Raw genomic sequence first — 22,301 nt, forward strand, 5'->3', positions numbered from 1 at the left:
CTTTGTTAATCAAAATGACATATTTAGAAATTACACTTTGAATTGTACCAATACCACAATCGGTTGCACAAATGTGATGGAAATTATCTATTTGCAGAAATGTCAATATATTTATTAAGCAAAACTCACACTCAGGAACAGAAGAACTGTAATATCATGAGGAAAACTGACAAAGAACGGAAAGAAAATGGCTTAAATACACAGAACAAACTTAGCAAAAAAACAATAAACAGGTGTAACATCATCAAACAATAAATAATCAAGGCAACCAACTGGAAACACAGGAAACAGAACAAATACTGAGAACCCACTACAACATACAAAGAACACATATTTCCTATATAAGCCAACAAATACACATTTTTTTTTCTTGTTTTCCCAGTCTTCTGGCTGAGTTAGGAGTTAGATTTTGATAACGCTGCAGCAGTTGATTTGTTTAAAAAAAAAAAAAAGACTATTTCTTGTAGATAGCTTTGCATTTGCTTTTAAATGACCTAGAACACCCTCTGTATAAATGTTTTATTATTCTGCCTTCTGGCCGTAGGTATAGGTTACCGATGTGTAGAAAAGCCAAGTTCAGTAAAAGTTCCTGTATCCATACGAGCCCTAAATATGTATGTATGCTCTTTTTTTGTAGATGTTATATGTTCTTAGTATGTTATGTGTGTCTGTATCATACGCATCGATGGTGGAAACAAATTTCCTATTTTAGGACAAATGATACAAAATGTAATATGGCAATGGTGGACTAAAGCCCCAAATTACCATGCCTCTGCTTTAAGCACTTCTGTTTCAGTTTACAGGTCTCCACAAATGCCTCAAGCTCCACCTGGCCTTCCATGCACATTTAATTTAAATTAGGCTTATGAACACCCAGGTGAGCGTCACCGTGAATCATCAGCATCCTACCGAAAATCGCAGCAACCACTCCTATATAAATACGTATCTCACCCAGTCCGTTTTGGGAATGTCCAGGGAGTAATTCAGGATAGTGAGAGCCATTAATTCCACACATGACTATTATTTCCCAATTAAAGTGCCGGTGAGTGAATGGATTTGACATTGAAATTTGAGTTACATGCCAATGCCATTAGGGTCAAGTCAAAGTAATCATAGCCATTGTTAGACATTAAATTGCCTGCTTAAAATAAACATTGTGTTTTAAAGAGTGACTAACCGGTTTAACCTATGTTATAATGAGTTGTGTAACAGTGGCTGACTCCCCAATGATGGACAGAAGTTCACATGATCTACAGTACCAATCAAGCCGTGATGTATAACTTACAAGCAAGTTCTTTGGTGAGCGATGACGCAGGCTAATGTAAAGTACAACTAGAGCGTATCTCACAAGAATATCCAATAATTATGACGTTAGCAGTCCACAGAGTCTGTGTGTGTGTGTGGGTAGTTTATTTGTCACTCCTTCTCTCTCCAAGACAATGAGCCTTTTGCTCATCAAACAATGGAGGATCATTCACATTCTGTTCTCAAACTCTTGACTTGTCCTCCTACACATTTGGGTGAAAAACGCCCAAAAAATGTAATATAGAATTGGTCCAGTTTATACTGGGCATTTGTCTATTGATCTTTTTGCGTCTATTTCCTCTATGATGACAACCATGTTTGGCTATTTAAAGACGATTAGAATGACAAAGCTCCCAAATTCGCATTAATCTAAAGTCAAGGAAAATTGCAATGTTCAAGCCAATTGCAAAGGAACAGAGGAAATCAGGCCTGATTGTCACACAGGAAAGTTGTCGCAATTAAGGGCTATCATCTATAAGGCTTCAAAAGTACAAGGTTTCAAAAGAGTCAAAAGTAGTTACATATACATACAACAGTTCTTTTGTATTGGTTTCAAACAGTTCACTCTCTTAAAGGGACTCTGTGTAGATTTTTAGGTATTTTATTATCTGAAATCAATATTTTTATTCATAAATATGTCCTCAATGGTGTACAAATACCTCTGCAAATTATCTGACTTATCCTCGTAAATGAAGAATTTATTATCTTTATGTACATGGGACGGGTAGGTTCACGGAGGCTTCCATGTCCGTTCCGCCATCTTGAAAAATATAATAGCAGAGAGGGTCAAAAAGTACCACAAGCCAAACGCGTTTCCACAACGCGTTTTCGTTCAGACTCAGAGCCATCGTCACGTCACATTGAGATGCGCATTCCCTGCAAGTTTAAACGGCTGCATTGCACTCCTATGATTGCTGATTGCTCTTTTGCTCTAATTGCGGACCATATGCCGAGTCACAGGAGAATGCATCCTCCTCGCAAAAAAGGGCCAGACTTGAACGAAAAAGGAAAAGTGAACGGAGATTGCAAAAAACAAGACCATTCATTTTTCCGTCATAAAATTAATCGGATATGGTTCGATTTTCTGTGCTGATTTTCGGAGCTCGTCCTCAAATCATTGCACATATGCGCCGTGCTTTCAGTTTCGGTTTTCAATTCGATCAAGTGTTTATGTTCTCTTCTCTATATTGGATTATGAAATTAATAAACCTCCCCTTTCAATCAGATTGAAATTTAGGATCGAATAAAGTGTGATTGAGCAGCCTATTCGATAACTAATGTATTATTTGGGCACAATATACACAATACATAGACAATAACAGCCTAGCTGTTCTGTCTGCCCAGCGCTTCCACAGGGCCGCGCGCGGGTGTGTGTGTGTTTGTGTGTGTGTCCATACCTGGTCCATACCAGACACACTGCCAGTCTCCGTTCAGAATCGATTGGTTCACGGAAATTGGTGGTCTTGTTTTTAATATGTGGCTCCAGAATCGCTAGCAAAGCATCAAACTGTCCCGCTGACATTCTGAGGTAAATTTTGAATCGCTCGGGATAAAATCGCAACTTCTTGATAATGAACTCCTTCCTCTCGGCGCAATTTCAGGATTGGATGGATATTTTCTATTTCTTCTCTTTTCAATAAGAGAGAGGGCAAAAATCATCCTCACTGCTTGACGAATCCATTTGGTATTTTTGCGTTTTTTCCCGCAAAGGTTTAATAAATACGCAACGGACTCGGTGTGCAAGGTTTCTATGCGTGACGAATTTTTAGGCTGACGTACAGGAAAATACGCATACGAATATTTCGTGCTCAGTGTGCAATGGCCTTAAATATCGGGATAGCGTTTTCAACCGTGGAAAGAGCTAATGCAGCAGAAAGATTTCAGAAGAGACGCTGAAGTTGCCTGCTTTCTCCTCGACAGGTTAGTCAATGTTACAGTCTGACTTAATTTTTTTGTCATTGCTTGGTTGTGTACTTTATTATATAGACAGTATAACATTTATTGGTAAAAAAGTTAAACAAGGTCTTTGATGAATAGCAGCTATTGACTACTTTACTCGCAGCTATTGTGAAGGAAGGTGCTAAAAACAAGGTTTGTAAGTTAATTCTTTATAACCTATAAATTCAGTAAGAATATAGAGATAATGATTGTAAGAAAATATTGAAGAAAATATTACTCTCTGTAAGATTTTCTATACAGCTTTCTTTTTATATATAAATGATCAATTAGCTAAAATTGTGATTTTGCTATGTGGATAAGATTGTACAGAGAATTAAAATTAATTTATACAGCTAGACACATAAATTGTACACATAAGTTAACACATAAGTTGCTGTTTTTTTTTTTAAGTTACAAACCTGTTCACCCGGAGAAAAACTCGATGAAGTGTTACTACAAGACATCCTGTCATAGCATTTTTGGTACATAACGGCAACCGTAGATGCAATACGCACTTGAAAAAGAGAGGCGCTGGAGAGCAAAATTCGTTTGAATGCAAAATACTATTTAACCACTAGATGGGGGTATTTCCTACACAGAGTCCCTTTAAATTAGAATTTTTTGAATTCTGTTCTCTTCTGTTCTCTAAAAAGTAAAATTCCCCTTTCATATATATGTGTGTGTGTGTGTGTGTGTGTGTGTGTGTGTGTGTGTGTACATATATATATATACAAAATAATTAGCGCACCCACATATATTATATAAACACAAACTTTTATTTTGGATCTTGATTAATCGTTTGACAGCCCTAATATATATATATATATATATATATATATATATATATATATATATGTGTTCATACACACTCACACACACATTTTATATATATATATATATATATATACACACAAATATATATAAATACACATGTTTGTCTATATACAAAACTGACATTGAAAAAAAAAATCTCTGAAAATAGTCACTCTAGTATCCGTTGTTCCAGAACTAAATGAAACACAGACTCTCTTCAGGGGAATGCATCATTATTATAGTTCAAACGGGTTTTTAGGTATCAGACGGAAGTGAAAAAGGGATATGGTGATGTTGGACTGGTGGTTACCTCGTGTTGCTGCTTACCATCTTATGTGAAACAGCAAGCCATATATGTCAAGCCATACAGTGGCATGAGTTTTTCTTTGCTAACATCTCTCTAGGTCTATATAATAATAGTCTGCAGATCTAATTCCTATTACAGTAATTGATGGTATTATTTTAAGCATCATACCTTGAAAAATCTATTTAATACTATTTTAATTTGTCAAATGATGAACTGAGGAGTAAGAAATGGGGAAGTATGGGTTTTTTTCTGGTTCATTAAAAAAACAGCTAACTTTTCATGCGGTACATTTCACATTGAACTGCTTTGTGCGCTTGGTCACGATGTATGCTTTTTCAAATATGTTGTTAATGAAGGATGGGACATTGCCAATTGCCTGTGGAATCAACAGCATACATAAAACCTGTCAGTAAAGCGTTGTTTCTCATTTCTTATGCAATGAATAAATTTACATAGAATTATTAAAGGTACAGCAAATTATAGCCTGTTTAATAAAGGGATGGAGAGAAGGTGAAAATGGTCATGTAATGATAATAGGCCTAATCCTAATAGATTTACATATTTTATTGTTTCATCAAGACATTTTTTTCTGACCTGTTTTCTTTTTTTCTTTTTTTTTACTCCCATCATTTTTTCTGCTGTTTGGCATTAGTCTGCCTTGCTTCCTTCCTTCCATGCATTTATTTAGTAGTGACTGCCTGGCTCATGGACCCAGCCAAGTACATCGAGAGTGGTGGAGTTGAGAGAGAGAGAGAGAGAGAGAGAGAGAGAGAGAGAGAGAGAGAGAGAGAGAGAGAGAGAGAGAGAGAGATGTTGGTTGCAGGCATATAAATACGCAATGGTTGTCAATGCATAAAATAGAAATATTCACTAAAATGAAATGTATAAAATTCTAAATTTGTCGGTTTGCATAACAATCACATTCTTTTACCTATTGCTGTGTGCTTTCAATTTCTTTTTTCTTATTTTTATTATTATTATTGTTATGTTGTTATCATAAAAAATTGTAGTTATTTTAATGTATTTTGTATTGTTTGCACCTAATTTGTCATGCAAATAAATTGCACTAAATCAGATATTCAAAGAGTGAGAGGGGAACATTGTGTGTGTTTCTGCGACTGTTTCACAGTTATGCAAACCAGAAGTAAAACGTCAAACTTGCACACCAGTGGAGCTCAGTGAAATAAACCACTGAATTAAAGCGATCAAACGCGAACAGAGTACCATGCTTCACAGCTGATGAGTTAACAAATTGAATTAGTGGCTTGTCTTTGGAACTGGAAATGCATCAAAAAGGCCTTTTATAAAGTTGACAATGTCAGAAAAAGTAATAAATGGCAAGATGCATGCAAGAAACTGCCCTCAGCTGGCTGTATTGATGCATGGGTGTTGTTGTTTTTTACCTCAAACTTAGTTTTTAGCTTTTTTTCCAAGTTCATTTTTCAAAACTCTTCACGCAGTGATCAAATTAGCATCAGTCTGTGTGGGACAAACTGCAGGTCATTTATCATTGCTTCGGCACAAAATGCATTCACTGATCACTTCTTTCAAAATAAAGGAATTATTTTCTAATTTAGAGGTATTGAGAGACAATATGGATGTTAAATGACAAAATTAATTGTTTCTTAACTTTTTTACTCTGCTAAATGAACTCAATGGCATTAACTAAAAGCCACAAAACTCCAAAACTCTTATTTCATGGAGTCTTTAGCCACCTGTTTTTCTCTTTCTCGTGTTTTGGAAAGACTTTATGTACTATCACTCTGTTCCTCAGCAGAGGCCTGAGCGGCACCGTTGGACATTCAGAGATAGACAGAGAGAATAGCATTCACTCCAGTGTGAATAGCTATGACGCATGTAGTTTACTGGGTACTCTGTTTAACAACAACTCTACTTCCACCCGTTCTGGCAAACAGACACACATTAAAGAGGTCTGAACAGACCCCAAACTGAGTTTGAGCTGACAAAAGGAAGTCTGGATGACCTTTCTGCCTTAACTGGCTGTCTAAAATGGGCTGTTTAATAACAGGCTGAGCTGTTCTCAAATGCTGTAAAGAACAGCATTTCTCTTAAACATTCTGTTTCATTGCAATGTCCATGTAACTCATAATTAATAACAGTAGCATCTGCAGTGTGCACAAAACTGGCACATGCATGTTGTTGATTATTACTCATAACAGAATAATTTAAAGTGCATCTTTATTAATATTTCATAGAATATTGTTTTAATCCCTTCATAGTCAAACTGTAAGTAATGGTGTTTAAATAGATCTGGATATATTTTACAAAGCATTCTGAATTTATGAAACGTTGTAGCAGTTTATATATTATACAGGTTGCTGGCGCCACCAAGTGGATATACTAAATACATAGCATATAAAATGTAATATATATATATATATATATATTTAAATATTTAATACGAACATATGTGCTGTACGAACTAAGGACTTAAATAAGAAAATAATAATGATTTATAAATGATTCATTATTTACAAAATATTTGTATATTTAGACAAATTACGACAAATAAATTCGTATACTAAAGTAAGCATAATCATTCAATTATAATCTTATCTGGACAGTAGAACCAACAAACAACAACATAAATAGTAAATAGAACATCTGTAATTATGTGAAATCCATCATTACATCATCTATTAAGCCCGTCTACATGCCACTCATGTAACAACGTCAAAAAATGGCTACACACAAAACACAATTACTCATTTCTCCCTCCCGAGCCCACAGTGTGGAACACCTGCATTATATAGGCTATCACCACAACATCCACGTAAAGTGAACTACTGTGGGCTATGCATGGTGTAATGTGTATTGCTAGTTTACATTTCCATTACATTCTTTTTCCTCTCACCCCAGAATAGCCTATAGCCTGCATGGGAATTAAATTCCCTGCATTCCTTCAAACATGTTATTGCTCTGACTGACTAGCCAAGGAAATCCAGATCTTGTAGTCGTCATTTAGATTGTTAAATGCGCTTAAATACTGCTTAGACAAGGAAAGGGGTGTGCAAGCCTTAATTTTTATTTCCCTGGGGAGATGTTTAGATTGAGGAGGAATTGTGCAACTTCACTTCCTTATGAGATGTTCAGGCGTGTTCTGTGGGAGTGGGACTGACCGTATTCCCTGTCTCATGCTAATACAAGAAGTCGAAACTGTCCCGTCGAAGAAACCAGTCAATCTTGTGAGGCTTTATTTTTTTTTCTTCAGGTAGGTAGCCTACAACTTATCAAGTAAAATCACTGATGTCGTATTCTGTGGAGTTTTTGTTATGGAGTTTGGCTTTTAAGAGCGCACGTTCACTCTTCATTGGACTTCAGAGAAAGTGGTAAAAGGCCACAGGTGAGCTTCAGGTAAACTCACACACTTTTTTACAATTACTATTCAGTCGTTTTTTATCCTTTTAGTCAGTGCTTAGACCTTTTTGTCATTTCCACGCTACATTTTCGTTAATATTCTTTAGAATATAGCCTAAATATTTAGACAACTCCGTGACTAAAAACGAAAATCAAAGCTGGTTACGCTTTGACATGTTTGTTTATCGACTGTTTAAAAGTGCGCGTAAAGTTGCATACCGTTTTCATTATTCTTACTCGGAAAGAAATTAGATTGAAAGGAGTTTATGCACGTAATAGCCTACATTACAGAGAAAATCTTTCTCTTAAAACTATATATTGCGTAATTATTCAGCCATTTCCCGTCTACTTCATAGGCGAGTTCACTTGCAAACTATTATACCATGGATAGTTACAGTTTCCGCCAAAATACCAAATATGAGTATACGCCTTGAATTTCAGGCTGTAGGCTATTATTTATTTATTGACAACCCTGGTTTCCTAGACCACCATTTAACTATGGAAGGTGTGATGTAAACCTTGAATGCAACAAGTCTCTTTGGTTTTAAGCTGCCAAAAGCATTCATGTAAATGTAGCCCTTTTTTTGGTTAAAAAAACAAACAAACTGTGCTACATTCTTTTTTTCTTTTTTTTTTTACTCTATGCACATTGTACAAAATTGAGCCCACAGAATTTAAAACAAAAACCTTAAAGCATTCATTGATTTTAAAAGTAAAATGTGGTGTCAAGTTCATTTAATTTCAAGACCACAAATCAGTTTATTTACTAAATGTACAATGAAACAAGCATGATTTGTGTAACAACCACTAATACATGCATAACAGAGTAAGGGAGAACTTTGCAATATAATATAATATGAGCAAACTGACAAAATAATGTAAATGGATGAAATAGATGTTGTTTTGACATAATGAAGAAATCATTTTTCAGTGATTGTTAATCTCACTTCCATCTATTTTTGTCATTTTTCCACTCAAAGGTCCTGGTTATCTTCATCATGTGTTAATAACAGCAGTGACATCCTGTCACCTCAGGCTACATAGGACTGTGGAGATGTTCATCAGCCCCAGGACCTTGTTAAAGTGTGTCTGGTTGCAGATACATTTGACCTGTGCCCTAAAAACATGTCCTGCGATCCCGCAAATGAACATAAACTTCTCTGTTGCCTACTCTGTCTCTTTTTTCCAAACTACAAAATCCATACAGAACATAGTTGTCAAGGAAATTTTTGACGAAGTTTATGTAGCGTCTCAAAATGTTGTTGAAGCCTTGGACAAAAATCTCACTAAACTATGGGAAGTAAGAACTGGTCCAGTTGGCAGTCCAGACTGTCAGACCTGTCACTGTGAAATTGAGAATGAACCTGGAACTTCACTGGACACAGATAATCAAGTTCTTGTTTTAGAGCCTCATGGCCATCTTGACTTCCTGTACATCTGTGGGAGCACCCAGTATGGAGTCTGTAACATTCTTGAACTTAATGAAGGCCTAAAACCTAACCCTGAATGTTTTTTTAATGCAAAAGCCAACTCGCGCTCGGATTGTCCCGACTGTGTTGCTAGTCCTCTGGGAACAAAGGTCAGTGCAGTCAAAGATGGTTTTTCAACGTACTTCTTTACAGCAGCTACCATCAATACTACAATTACCAGGACTTTCGGCAAGCCCTCTCTTTCCATTCGCCGCATACTTAACACAGAAAATGGTTTTGACAGCCAAAGGAAGGATCTAACAGTTCTTCCCAAATTCCAGGATACATTTACCATTGACTACATCTATACGTTCTCCACGGAAAAATATGTGTATTTCTTGTCTGTACAGAGAGAGAGCCCTATGAAAACAAACGCCAAGTTGCAGACCCATCTTGGGCGTCTGCCGATCAGTGACAGCGAGTTTTGGATGTACAGGGAGATCGTTCTGGAATGCCGCTTTGAACCCAAACGCCGGAGAAGGAGCTATAGGGATGTTGTGTACAACTTGGTTCAAGCTGCTCACTTCAGTACAGCAGGCAAGGAGCTGGCTGATGACCTAGGGGTGAAGATGGAAAGCCCAATTCTGTATGGGGTGTTTGCTGTATCAGATCAAAATGGGAATCCTATCAGCCAGTCTGCCTTGTGTGCATTTCCAATAGACGACGTAAACAGTGCCATAGAAAAGGGATTAGAGTCCTGCTGCTCAAGTGGGACGGAGCAACTCTCACGGGGATTGTGCCATTTACAGTCCTGTGAAATGTGCCCACATGAGGTGAGTTTGTATTTCTCAGTGCAGTTTATTGACAATTCACATTAAGCTACAAAAGAAGGCATTTTGAAGACCATTTTTAGGTCTTTGGGTGAAACAGTTCTTGCAACTACCCAGAACTTCTTCTGGCAAATACCTAACAACACCCTAGCAATGCTCTAGCAACCGCCCAGATGACCCTAGAAACTGCCTATCAATGCCCCATGCACCTGAAACCCCTCAATCTCCATACTAATTGCCTTGCAATGCTCTAGAAACCCCCAGAACGCCACAGCAAATGCCATAGCAACCACCCAGATTACCTTAGCAGTACCCTGGCAACCCCCAGAACAGCATGACAATTGATTCTATGCCTTTTAGCAATAACCATTAGCAATTGCTTCACAATAATTTAGCAACACCCAAGCAACCACCCAGATCACCACTTAGGTATGCCCTAGCAACCATACAGAAACGCCATATCAATCACACAAAATACCTTAACAATGCTACAGAAATCCCCAGAACATCCTAGCAACCACCTACAGTAGTAATGCAATAGCAACCACCCAGATTACCTTAGCAATGTGCTTGCAACCCCTCAAACACCCAAGTATTCACTTAGAAACGGTCCAGTAACCGGCTGGCAAGGCCCAAAACACCATAGCAAATTCCCTCACAATGCCCTTGCAACCTTCAGAACACCCTAGCAACCACCTAGTAATGCCTTAGCGACCGTTCGGATCACCCTAGCATTTTTTTTGTCAAGAATGTTTACTTTGCCTTACTGAAAAGCTGAATTAGTCACTTTAATTTGTCTACTGCCATTTTATGCTTTACCTGTACCTCAAGACTTGTCCCCATCTTGTGTTCAGTCAAAGGGTTTATGTAATTGGTCTAGTTTACATTACACAACCTGTACCTTAAAAGGAGTGGACCATAAAATATTTGATGGTTAGTAAAGCCACTTTCAGGAAATGACTCACACAAACATTTGATTTTGCTTTAAACTCAGATGTGGAGCTGCACTTGCTCAGGGATCTCAGTGACAGTCAGGCTTTATCAGACACTCGCATTGCGTGTGGATTAAGTCTGCTGAATCCATGATGTCACTTTCTGTTTTGTCGATACCAGTCGCCACATGCTCATACATGAAATAATACGTCACTCAATACCTTACTAGTGAACTAAACTTTCTGTGGCAAACATTTTGTGCTGAATTTTGCTCTATCGCTCACGATCTTAAACAGGTGTTGAGCCAGAGCTGAAAGATCAAAGAAAGTATGTAGTGGGCTGGTAGGATATTCAGTAGTGACGTCAATAGTTTGCTTTTAACCAATAGAAACACAGATAACAAGGGGATTGCCTGAAATAAAACAATATTTAAAATGCTGTCCTCTTATTATAGTTTTTCTAAGATTGCGCATGCATGTCCATTGTAAATCATTCCACCCTGGACATCTCACATACATTGTTATTTGTTTTTCATTTCTTGCACTTCCATTATATTTTACAGAATATTTTAATCCATTCATTAGTTATAGTGGATGTAACAAATGGTTTATTAGATACGTTTATCACTTACATACTACTAAGTTATTATGAATTATGATAATGATTCTTTATTTATATACTTTCTCAAAGAGAACTGGATCGGTCTCATGACCTATGCCTCCTTGATGGAGGTCTAGATTTTCAGCAAATAGCAATTAAAATTTCTCTCACAGTTATATTACTTCAGGCGAATTGTAATATCTTGCCTCTTTAATGATACTAAGAAGTTTTTACATCCTTTTTAAAGTATGGAAAATATTTCTCCTTTTATTACCATGGGAGCAAGAAAGTCTGTAAATATATAGATTACTTGCAAATTGTAGTTACAAATTAAATGATGAAAATTGTAGTTAGTAACATAATCTAGATTACTCATTTTAGGTAATGTATTCTGACTACTTTTTGATTACTTTTAGATTACTTTTGTACCTTACTCATGTATAACTTAGATTCGAATTGGATTATTGTGTTCCATGTTGATATACTATATAAAAACAAAGATATCAAATATTTAACTGCACATATTCCACAAAATCCTAATTTGGTACAAGGTTTCAAGTTTTATGGGCAGGAAATCATTTATTACTGCCAGATGGTGTCTGGAGCCTTCCGTTTAAAGGTGCTGCTGCTTTCCTGTTGCTGTGGATGCATTTTTTGCTGTCACAATGCCCCCCTTTTTGAAGTCAGTAAAGCAAATCATAATAAAAATGGCCCAGGAAATGAAAAATAAGTAAAAATGTTGATTTGATGAAAGTGTCAATGAAATTAAAATATAGCTGTTTATTCAAATAATACATTGAGCTTCACATATAAGGCCTAATTTTTGGCCTTAGTTCAATTTAGACCTGTAAGTAGCCTTCATAAACATGCAAAAGAAAAAAGAAACATTACACGTGTGCATCTTGAGACAAAACAATGCCACTGACGTATTTTAAGATATGTACATAAGTATATATAATGTATTTAAGTTGCTTTCAGTTAAAACAGCTCATACATGCATTTTAGTCTGCGACTAGGCTTAAGCCTTATCTTTAAAACCAGGAGATGGAGTGTATTATCTTGTAATTGTTGATTTTTCAGTTTTAAGTTAGTTAAATTGACATTATCTGTGTACTCTTAATTTTTTTACAGCTTTTTTTTGCTAAGCAATGTTACATGAAAAAACAATTGCAGTCACAAAATATATTTATTCATTTTGTTCTATTTTGTCTAGAATCCAGACGATTTGACTTGCAAAGCTCTTCCCACCATGGTGGCCATGCCTTACTACAGAGTGGACTTCTTCAATGGAAAGATGAACAATGTTCTCTTCACTTCTATTCTGGTCACCACCATTGAGACCAAGACTGTGGCACACATCGGCACGGATCATGGGAGGCTCTTGCAGGTTAATAATGCATCACTATTTTTTGGTAGAAACAGATTACTTTTCAAAAACTGTGGATAATGATTTGCATCTTATCGAAATTTACTTTTTACTCTATATAATATGTATATAATATAATATGAAATTTACTATATTTTAATATGGAGCAAACAAATGTGTATGGAGCAAACAAAAGCTCCAATCTTTCATCTCAGCTCCATAAATATTTGCAACAACCTGCATGCCCCCCTCTGAATCCTCTTCTTAACTGTTTTTAAAAAGTTTAAAGTTCATATCTTTCCCTCTAATCAGTGGCCAATCTGATCATAGGCCAAGCTTTTTTTTGGCTCCATCCATATATTGGATGGTTACTATGAATGAATTTTTTCCCTTATAAGGACAAATGTTATGCATGTTTTTTATCCGGTAGCTGTGACTAAATATCATTCTGTTAAATAAAAACATAAAGAATTAGTTTACTTTTCAGGTCATTCTGAGCAAATCAGTCCCTGTAGTGTTTGCCAACTACTCTCTTGTGGAAGAAAAGCAGAGCGTTTCACGAATGGCTGCCATTCGTTCTTCCGAGTCTCTGCTCTTTGTTGTTGGAAACAAGGTATGCACGTTTATTCTGAGACCGCCATCAGCAAAAATATCAATTGAAAGTTTTCATCTGCATTTTTCTGTTTACATCCATCCAATGTCAAATCTGCCTCTCTTCATCTTATGTACAGCTGATAGATGTGTCTCCCAGAGGTCCAGGCTGTGCCCATTTCCTCAACTGTTCAGTCTGTTTAGCGGCGCCCGAGTTTATGGGATGTAGCTGGTGTGGTGGAGTCTGTTCCCAAAAGTGTGAAGATCAGTGGAGTAGCATTTCCTGCCCTCCTGTGATCACCCAGGTAACGCATTGCCAATTGATAGGACGATAATTTGCCAGTAAATATAAACTCACAATGAACTGTCTGTCTTTTAAGTTTGCACTTCTCATTATATATGGTCAGTGTGCACTGATAATATCATTGTCATATCAGGCGTGTGTTAACACTTCTTGTTGGACTCTCACCCTTGGCTCACACCGGATGCAATGCCAGGCCAGCTTTAGCTGTGTAGTTATTTGAGTGAAAAGGAACCTTAGTTTTGTACTATACACAACAGCCTTGGTGAGAATAAATTCATGAGAGATGAATTAAGTCTGTGTCCAGACTCTTGACTGACATTGTTTTTTTTTTTTACTTAAAACGTAGGCATGTTGTACAGTCATGTTTTACCTTAGGTTCGGGGCTGATCCAAATAACATACTTCAGTATGAGGTTTATGCACAACCCGTAAAACTTGATTTTTGTGCACTGTTGCTTTTCAGTTTTTCCCCAGTACAGTGCCCATAAATGGTAAGAGTGACCTTACTCTCTGCGGCTGGGACTTCCAATCAGCTTCCCGACCTGCTATCACTCAAACTTCTCACCAGGTTAAAGTGGGAAATTACAACTGCACTGTTATACCAGAGAAAAGCAGTAGCTCCCAGTAAGTGACACACATATTTTAGTTTCCCCACAAAAAGGTTTGACAAATACTTTTTTTCTTTCTACTGAAACAAGAAGCTGTGGCAGGGGTGTATCAAAGCATAACCTTTTTTTTTTTAATAGCTAATGTTCAACGTGTCAAACAAACCTGCATAACATTTAGGAAATGTTACCTGCTCAACCGGGTCTACAAAAAACTGTTTTTGTCTGGGCAGGAGTACTTTGCAACCACAAGCTTTAAATGAGTGTCAATTACAACTTAGTACAGACCAGATACAGGTGAACAAGAATTTCATAAAATGCACAAATGTTAAAGATCACATGCAAAAGCAGTGAAACTCAGGGAAATTGATACTCAGAACAAAAATCAGTGCAGTACAGATAACCTTTGTTGTTACTCATATTGATGATCACACATGCATACATATGTGTTTTATCTATTGTATTTTAGCTTTATATACCATTAAAATATTTAATAGAATTTATATAATAGCTTTTATGGTTATATTTTCAGGTTTCAATTAATTAAACTTGTCATTTTCAATTAAGCTAAACTTGTCATTTTTATTAGTTTGTTTTACACCATATTTATATTTATCTTTAAGCTTATTTAATTTAATTGAGATTTATTTTAGTACCTCAACTTAAACATTTTAATTTAGTTAGTAGGTTGTTTTTTTCATCTATTATTTATGTTATTTTATTTTAGCTTCATTTCAGATAATACTATGTAATAGTTTACAGAATGAATTATTATGAATGTTATTTTTCATTCATTTCTCAGGCTGGTGTGTAGGATTGAAGGTGAAGTGTCAGGCCTGGAGCAGAGTGTTGATATAACAATGGAAGTGAATGAAAAAAGAGTGGGAAGTGGATACTTCATCTTTGGGAAGGCTAGCATACAAGACTTCGGTTTTGTGGTAATGACTAAAACATTCTCAATCTTTAATTATTCCACTTGATTATGTTAAGTAATTATGTATGATTTTGCTGTTTTAGATTGATAAAACTCTGTCATACCTAATATGTTCCATCAGACCCCAGAAATCACAGATATCAATCCAAACTTTGGACCTAAGATTGGAGGAACCCTGGTCACCCTGTCTGGAAAACATCTGGATGCGGGTGGAAGCAGAACGGTCATCCTTGGAGACAGAATTTGCCCTGTTGAAAGGTTATTGTGCCAGGTTATGAAATTCACTGTTTTAACAGTTACAAGTCATGGTTTAGAAATATTATGGGATGTGAGTACTACATTTTTAACTACTGCTTTCTGAGGATTTTTCTCCTGTTATTTCTCCACAGCATCTCCAGCAATGGAACATCTATCATTTGCAGGTCTGAAAGTGTTGAGGAGACTTCAGAAGTAGATGTGAAGGTTGTAATTGATGAAACAACTATTTCAGCCTCAAAAACCTTTAGCTACATGGTGAATCCTGAGGTGACGGATGTGAAGCCCAACTGCGGTTTTAGAAGGTGAGTCAAAACGTTCAGTTTTTCTTTTGTAAACCATTTAATGGGGTCTTTAACAGTAAATGATGGGAAATGCCATTAAATTGTCCATTATGTATTTTTTTGGGGTGCTGCTACAATGAAGAGGGTCCAAAATAACCATCACTGGGCAGAATCTGGACTCTGTTTCCCAGGCCGTCATTAACTACAGAGTCAACAACACAAGACCAGTGCAAACTGTAGGACTCATTTGTATTTTGAAGAGCCATGTTTGAAAATAGTGAATATGTTGCCACTTATTGGATAATGTTCCTTCTTAGGTGTGTGTTGGTCAAAGGAATCCCACCCAGATGGAATGTAAAATCCCAGTATGTGAGGAGTCATCAGGAATTCTTTCTGTCGATTTGGATGGAGCCAAGGAACTCCTGTCTCAGACTTTTACCTGCCATGCTGATGGGGAGCCCATCCCATTTGAAACAGATGGCCATGTGCTTGAGCTCACACCAGGGCAGGATGAAGTCTCATTGCATGTGCGTCTTGGTGGTTGCATATATTAAATATGGGGTTTTATAGTCTGACATAGCCAGACCTTTAACTAAAAAGTATAGGATCTGACCAGTCCAAGTTTTCACATGTTTTTGTTAAATGTTGATATATTTTTTTTAAATATATTTATCTTTTTAATCAAATATTAATTTAGTTGTTCAGAAATACAGTAAAACTGTAATATTGTGAAATATTATTCCCATTTAAAATAACTGTTTTCTATTTTAGTGTTTTTTAAAATGTATTTTTTGGGGGGCTAAAATAACTCGAACTGACTTCCATGACATGTAAATCAACACAATAAATGATTTATTAAATTACAATTATGGCTAAAACTTTGTAAAAAATGAATGCTGGTTTTAACAAGATCACTTAAACTATTCTTAGATTTTCAAATTGGTTGTATTATAATCTAATCAAATGCTTGTTTTTATTCCAGCACAAAAAACTGACCCTGGTGTCCGGTTGCATGGAAATCCTCATGACAATTAATGGAGTGGATTGCAAAGCTAAAGTTCTGGACAATGAAATCACCTGTCGGATCCCCAAAAATCTGACAATCCCTAGCCAGGGGGCGCCAGTCAAGGTCAGAGTCTGTGACATATTCAGCTTTGATACGTTTAAGCTGGCTCTGTTTTTTATTCATGATGCTCTTCTCTTCCACTTCGTTTTTCTCAGCTGTTTGTGAATGGAGAAGAATATGACATTGGTGTGGTAATTACTACAAAGAATAATTTTATTTTGGGCATGGTGCTGGGCATCATAGCTGCAGTTTGCGTGGGGGCAGCTCTGGCCTACGTAGCCATGGCACATGAGCGCAAGAGAAAGAAAGGTAAGTGTCCTTAATAACTTTTTGGTACCAAGAATAGGATGAGGGGCCCTTTACTATATGAAAAACAAATGTCAAATTTTGTGAATATGAATGTAAAAAACAAAACAAAACTCTTTGGTTGGCAGCTGCACTTGCTCAGGTTCGACTATCCATGCATTCATCTCGCACGGCAGTGGAGAATTATGACAGATCACCTGATGGGGACTACAGAAGAGGTGAGACAACCTGTGAAAACTATGAGACATCATTTATAAACAGAATCCATTCTTCAGTGAAAATAAATTGTGTCCTGTAGGTCTGTCAGTTTCTCCATTCCAAGCCTCGAGCACAACGTTCTCCAGTCCTACGATGGACTCTGCAGCAGCTCCTTTGATGCCATCTCAGACGATCTCTATGTCTGCTCTCCGGCCAGATCTATTGGAGGAGGTGAAGGATGTTTTGATCCCACCTAAGAAGGTCAAAATCCAGCATGACCAAATCATTGGCAAAGGTACATTTGTCAGGGCATTGGTACATTATTTTCCATTTTTATAGTTCATTCTCATCCCAAATCTTAATACTCATCCCAAATCTTTCTCAGGTCATTTTGGAACGGTGTATCATGGATATCTTATTGATAGTGGTGATAAAGAGATTCACTGTGCTGTCAAGTCACTCAATAGTAAGTAAATTAACACTTTTAAATAAAGGTGCACCAATATTAAAAATGTGGCTAAAAAAATAAGATGTTATGGCCAATTACTGAATAATCAAAAAAAAAAAATATATATATATAATCATTTTACATTTTAAAAGTGAATTCGGGCATCACAACATTATAATACACAGAATAAAAATTTGCTAAAGATTGCATTTACCATTGTTATCAAAGTATTAGTGTTAATAAAGATTAACTTTAAGGGAGTGTTAGTTATTATCCATTGGATAGCACACTTTGACCAATATCGCAACACTTTGATACAATATTTTGCCTAGGTTAAAAAAGTATTTTAGTAAGCTTATGAAAAGACATATATTAAATAAAGACAAACATGTGATATTACAGTATTTTACATTACAGTTTACTTTATAACATTAACATGTCTAGCTATTATGGAAAAGACAATCATAAATATGCATGTCTTATTCTTTCTTAAAAGGGATCACTGATCTGGAGGAGGTGGAGCAGTTTTTAAGAGAAGGAATCTTTATGAAGGCCTTCCACCACCCCCATGTCCTGTCTCTCCTGGGCATTGTGCTCCCCAGTGATGGACTTCCCCTGGTGATCCTCCCATACATGAAACATGGAGACCTCCGGCATTTCATCCGCTCTACACAGAGGGTAAGCACATTCAATTTATACTACAACTCAGTGTCTAGAACAACATGCTGTATCTTAACCATTACTTTAATCATCAGAATTGATAGGTTGATGACTCAAACTCAGCTCATCCCTAACCCCTTCTTAAAGGGATACTCCACTTTTTAAAAAAAAAAAAACAGGCTCATTTTACAACTCCCCCAGAGTTAAACAGTTGGGTTTTAGCCGATTTTCTGATATTTAGAAGAATATCAGTAACCAGACAGTTTCTGGGCTCATTGACTTCCATAGTATATATTTTTTTCCTACTATGGAATTCAATGGGACTGATATTCTCCTTAATATCAGATAATCGGCTGAATGAATTTGAAAATGGTAAAACTCAACTTTTTAACTCTAAGGGAGTTGTAAAATGAGCTTATTTCCAAAAAAAGTGGAGTATCCATTTAAGCCTAACTTTAACCCTAAAATATGATTTGTCGATAGTAATGTTACTCGGGAACCAACAACGATGTTTATCCAGAAACATTTGAATCTTTTTAAAATCAGGCCACCATACTAAAATGTTAGACTGAAAAATGCCTCATAAATATATCTTTCATGTTCAGAATCCCACTGTGAAGGACCTGGTTGGCTTTGGTCTTCAAGTTGCCAAAGGAATGGAGTATCTTGCAAACAAGAAATTTGTGCACAGAGACCTTGCTGCACGCAACTGCATGTAAGTAACCGACAACCTGAGTTATCATAATGTGTCTAGTAAGGCATGTATATTCCAAACTGTAAACAACAGCCTTTATTTTGTCCTACCAAAGTACAATGAGTATGGACAAATGCATTTCTATCGAATATAATGGAACTGCTTTTCCTAGGCTGGATGAGTCCTTTACAGTGAAAGTGGCTGACTTTGGCATGGCACGAGATGTCTATGATAAGGAATACTACAGCATCCAGGACAGCAAGAGAGCAAAGCTGCCAGTCAAATGGATGGCTTTAGAAAGTCTGCAGACACAGAAATTCACCACTAAATCAGATGTGGTATGTTTAAACATGAAAAATCTTTATACCATTTCAAGAATCATGTTTTTAAAATCACATGATTAATTGGGGTAATCAGAGTCAGGTTAAAAAATAATTGTGTTTATGTAAATGTATCAAATAGAGGGATTTAAATTTCAGCAGGTAGGTATGACGCTAAATTCTTTATATAATATAAATACAAATGTATGCATTGTATTCCCTTTAGTGGTCTTATGGAGTATTGATGTGGGAGATGATGACAAGAGGGGCCAGTCCATATCCTGATGTGGACCCGTATGACATTACAGCATATCTGATGCAAGGCCGTCGACTGCCACAGCCACAATACTGCTTTGATTCCATGTATGATTTTATGTGTATTTACCTGCTGTTCATTTTAAAGGCGGCATTTCATGTGGAATCAAAATTGGTGTCTCATTGATTATATACTATGGGCCAGATTTGCTCAACAGGGTAAATTAGCATGAAAGTGCAATTCCAAGAAAGGGCACATGGGACTGGAAAGCTATGCGTGTGATCTACTGACGACGATGCACAAATTAAAGGAGACAGAGGCAGCCGGATCATTTCCATAATGACCAACGAAATCTACCAAGAGCAGCACAAATCAGCATTTGGTTTAAGGCGTGCTTTTTTGGGCGTTAAATAATGGCCAAAATACCAGTAAACTGACTAGCGCAAACCTTAGTAAATCACATCTTGCATGATTAAATACTTTTCTAAACATAATTTTTGCATTTGAAATGGAAACTGATTCAAATGCAATAAGATGAGCCGCAAAAATAACCCTGTCCACGTTTTTTATCACCAAAAGAGGGTTTCTCTTAGGAAATCTGGCCCTATAAAGTATAAATTACATATTATAAATCACTATACTAATAAATATATATATAATTCTGGAATGTGTATTGCACTTTTGTATTATAGGTGGTCCGTCCTGATGCAGTGCTGGCATCCTGAGCCTGAGAAGAGACCAGGTTTCTCAACGCTCGTACAAGCCATTCAAGAGATCCACTCCGACCTAGAGGGGGAACATTACGTCAACCTCCAGATCAACTATGTGAATCTAGACCAGCCGCGGCCCTACTCCTCACTCTCCCCGGCCCCACCCGCACACTCGGACCACTCTTCTTCCACCTGACCCTAGTCCCAAATGAAGTCTGAGCTGCCTTCATCCTGTGGATTCAACGGCTCACATAGTCCTGTGAAGTTTGATAACCAAAGAGCATGCACTGAAGATTATCTGCTGTATTTGGAGAATCCCAATGTGTGTCCAGCCAAAGACAGTGCACATTCTTTGTGTGCCTCTGTAATGGTCATGCTACTGTGAACTAGTTTCACAGCCGAATTGGTGTCTTATGGGACATTAACAATTTCTGGACGAGTGCACTTTTTAAATGAATGCAAGTCTTTTGTTGTGTTTTATACATTTTTAAAGCACATGAAATTGTTTATTACCCTGATAACAACTGAATCATCTGTTATTGCTCATACAACACTGTTCTATCCGGAAGAGTCTAGCAACAGGCCATTTTTATATATATATATAAAAAAAAAACATTATAAGAGCAATATTATTACTTGAAATATGATTGTCAGTTTCATTCTACTTTTTTTAACTGTTTTGTTGAGTGTAAATAAAGAGTTCAAACTTATGTTGTTGAAATTAGATTTCAAACTTTTTTAAACAACATTTAAAAATTCTTGCATAGTTAAATGCAGTTTTTAATGACCTTACAAAAGTTGTACAAAATTATTTTGTCATTCCACTATAAAAAATCCAGCTAACGTTCTGAGAACTTTGGATATTCTGACAATTTCTCTCAAAGCTATAAACACATTTTGTTTTCAGTAATGTTAATAGAATGTTCGTTATCTGGTCATTAATTATGATCTCAAAAGGTTAGCACACAAGCATTATTTATACATAGTTCAACGTTCAAAAATGATCAAATAATTGAATGTTCCCTGAACATTCAGAAAACCAACAAAAATGTTAAAACATGTTTTGAACGTTAATAGAACATTCAGAAATGAAATGTTTACAGAATTTAATGCAAACATTTTCAAAATGGTTTTCGAACATTTTTGCTGTAAGTGATTAAAATGGTGGAAAACTTGATTATTCAATTTACAGCTGCAGTCTGCAGCAGTTTTCCCTCTTTTTTTGCCATCTCTGGTTATTTGTGGAATTATCCATTTTACGTGAGTTGTACTTCAACACCCTTGACATGGCACAGCGCAGATGAACACAATGTTTGAGGAGAATGTGAGGCTGTCAGCCAGCCGCCAGTGTGAAAACTGGAATTCAGAATCACAGATTATTATAGCATTACATTATGGAATTATTATGGAATATTATATCACAGATTATTATGGAAGTATGACCAACATAAGAATTTTCACCGGAAAATGTCATCTGAACTAGTAAGAAACATCCACTTTTGTTGTGGTTCTGACATTGCAATCTAAAAATCACTTATAATATCACGCAAAACTGCGCAAATTAGGCTATACTTTGTTCTCAAATTGTTCATGTTAACAACGCCAGCATTACGTGACTATGTAGGCATATTTCCGATATGTATCCTTGTTTTCGCATGACCCGGTAGTAATAATAATATGAACCATAACGCTAAAAAGCTACATTGTTTTTAGTAATTAGCTCAGTGACCTACAATAGCTGTGACAAGTTCTTCTAAATTATTCTAGGATTTTGGGCATGGCCATACTTGGA

At 36.5% G+C, this 22,301-nt stretch overlaps 1 protein-coding gene across 3 annotated transcripts; it reads left to right on the top strand.

The window, feature by feature from the left end:
* Positions 1-7,426: 7,426 nt before the first annotated feature.
* mst1ra (macrophage stimulating 1 receptor a) lies at positions 7,427-21,219 on the top strand. 3 transcript variants are annotated; one of them, XM_039689511.2, is made up of 21 exons: positions 7,427-7,738; positions 8,722-9,983; positions 12,727-12,900; positions 13,367-13,492; positions 13,611-13,775; positions 14,237-14,397; positions 15,181-15,316; positions 15,434-15,570; positions 15,702-15,872; positions 15,994-16,087; positions 16,169-16,378; positions 16,834-16,980; positions 17,073-17,226; positions 17,352-17,441; positions 17,522-17,716; positions 17,807-17,887; positions 18,366-18,547; positions 19,135-19,244; positions 19,396-19,561; positions 19,770-19,906; positions 20,492-21,219. In XM_039689511.2, the coding sequence occupies exons 2-21, from the start codon at positions 8,796-8,798 to the stop codon at positions 20,703-20,705; spliced, it is 4,038 nt and encodes a 1,345-aa protein (XP_039545445.2). In that variant the 5' UTR covers positions 7,427-7,738; positions 8,722-8,795; the 3' UTR covers positions 20,706-21,219. The 3 variants fall into 3 exon arrangements, with proteins under 3 accessions (XP_039545445.2, XP_039545446.2, XP_039545447.2); XM_039689512.2 differs by having other exon boundaries at positions 7,427-7,727; XM_039689513.2 differs by having other exon boundaries at positions 7,427-7,595.
* Positions 21,220-22,301: the final 1,082 nt, after the last annotated feature.

This window comes from Pimephales promelas, chromosome 8, assembly GCF_988280905.1.
Source record: "Pimephales promelas chromosome 8, fPimPro1.hap1.1, whole genome shotgun sequence".
Classification (NCBI taxonomy): Eukaryota; Metazoa; Chordata; class Actinopteri; order Cypriniformes; family Leuciscidae; genus Pimephales; species Pimephales promelas.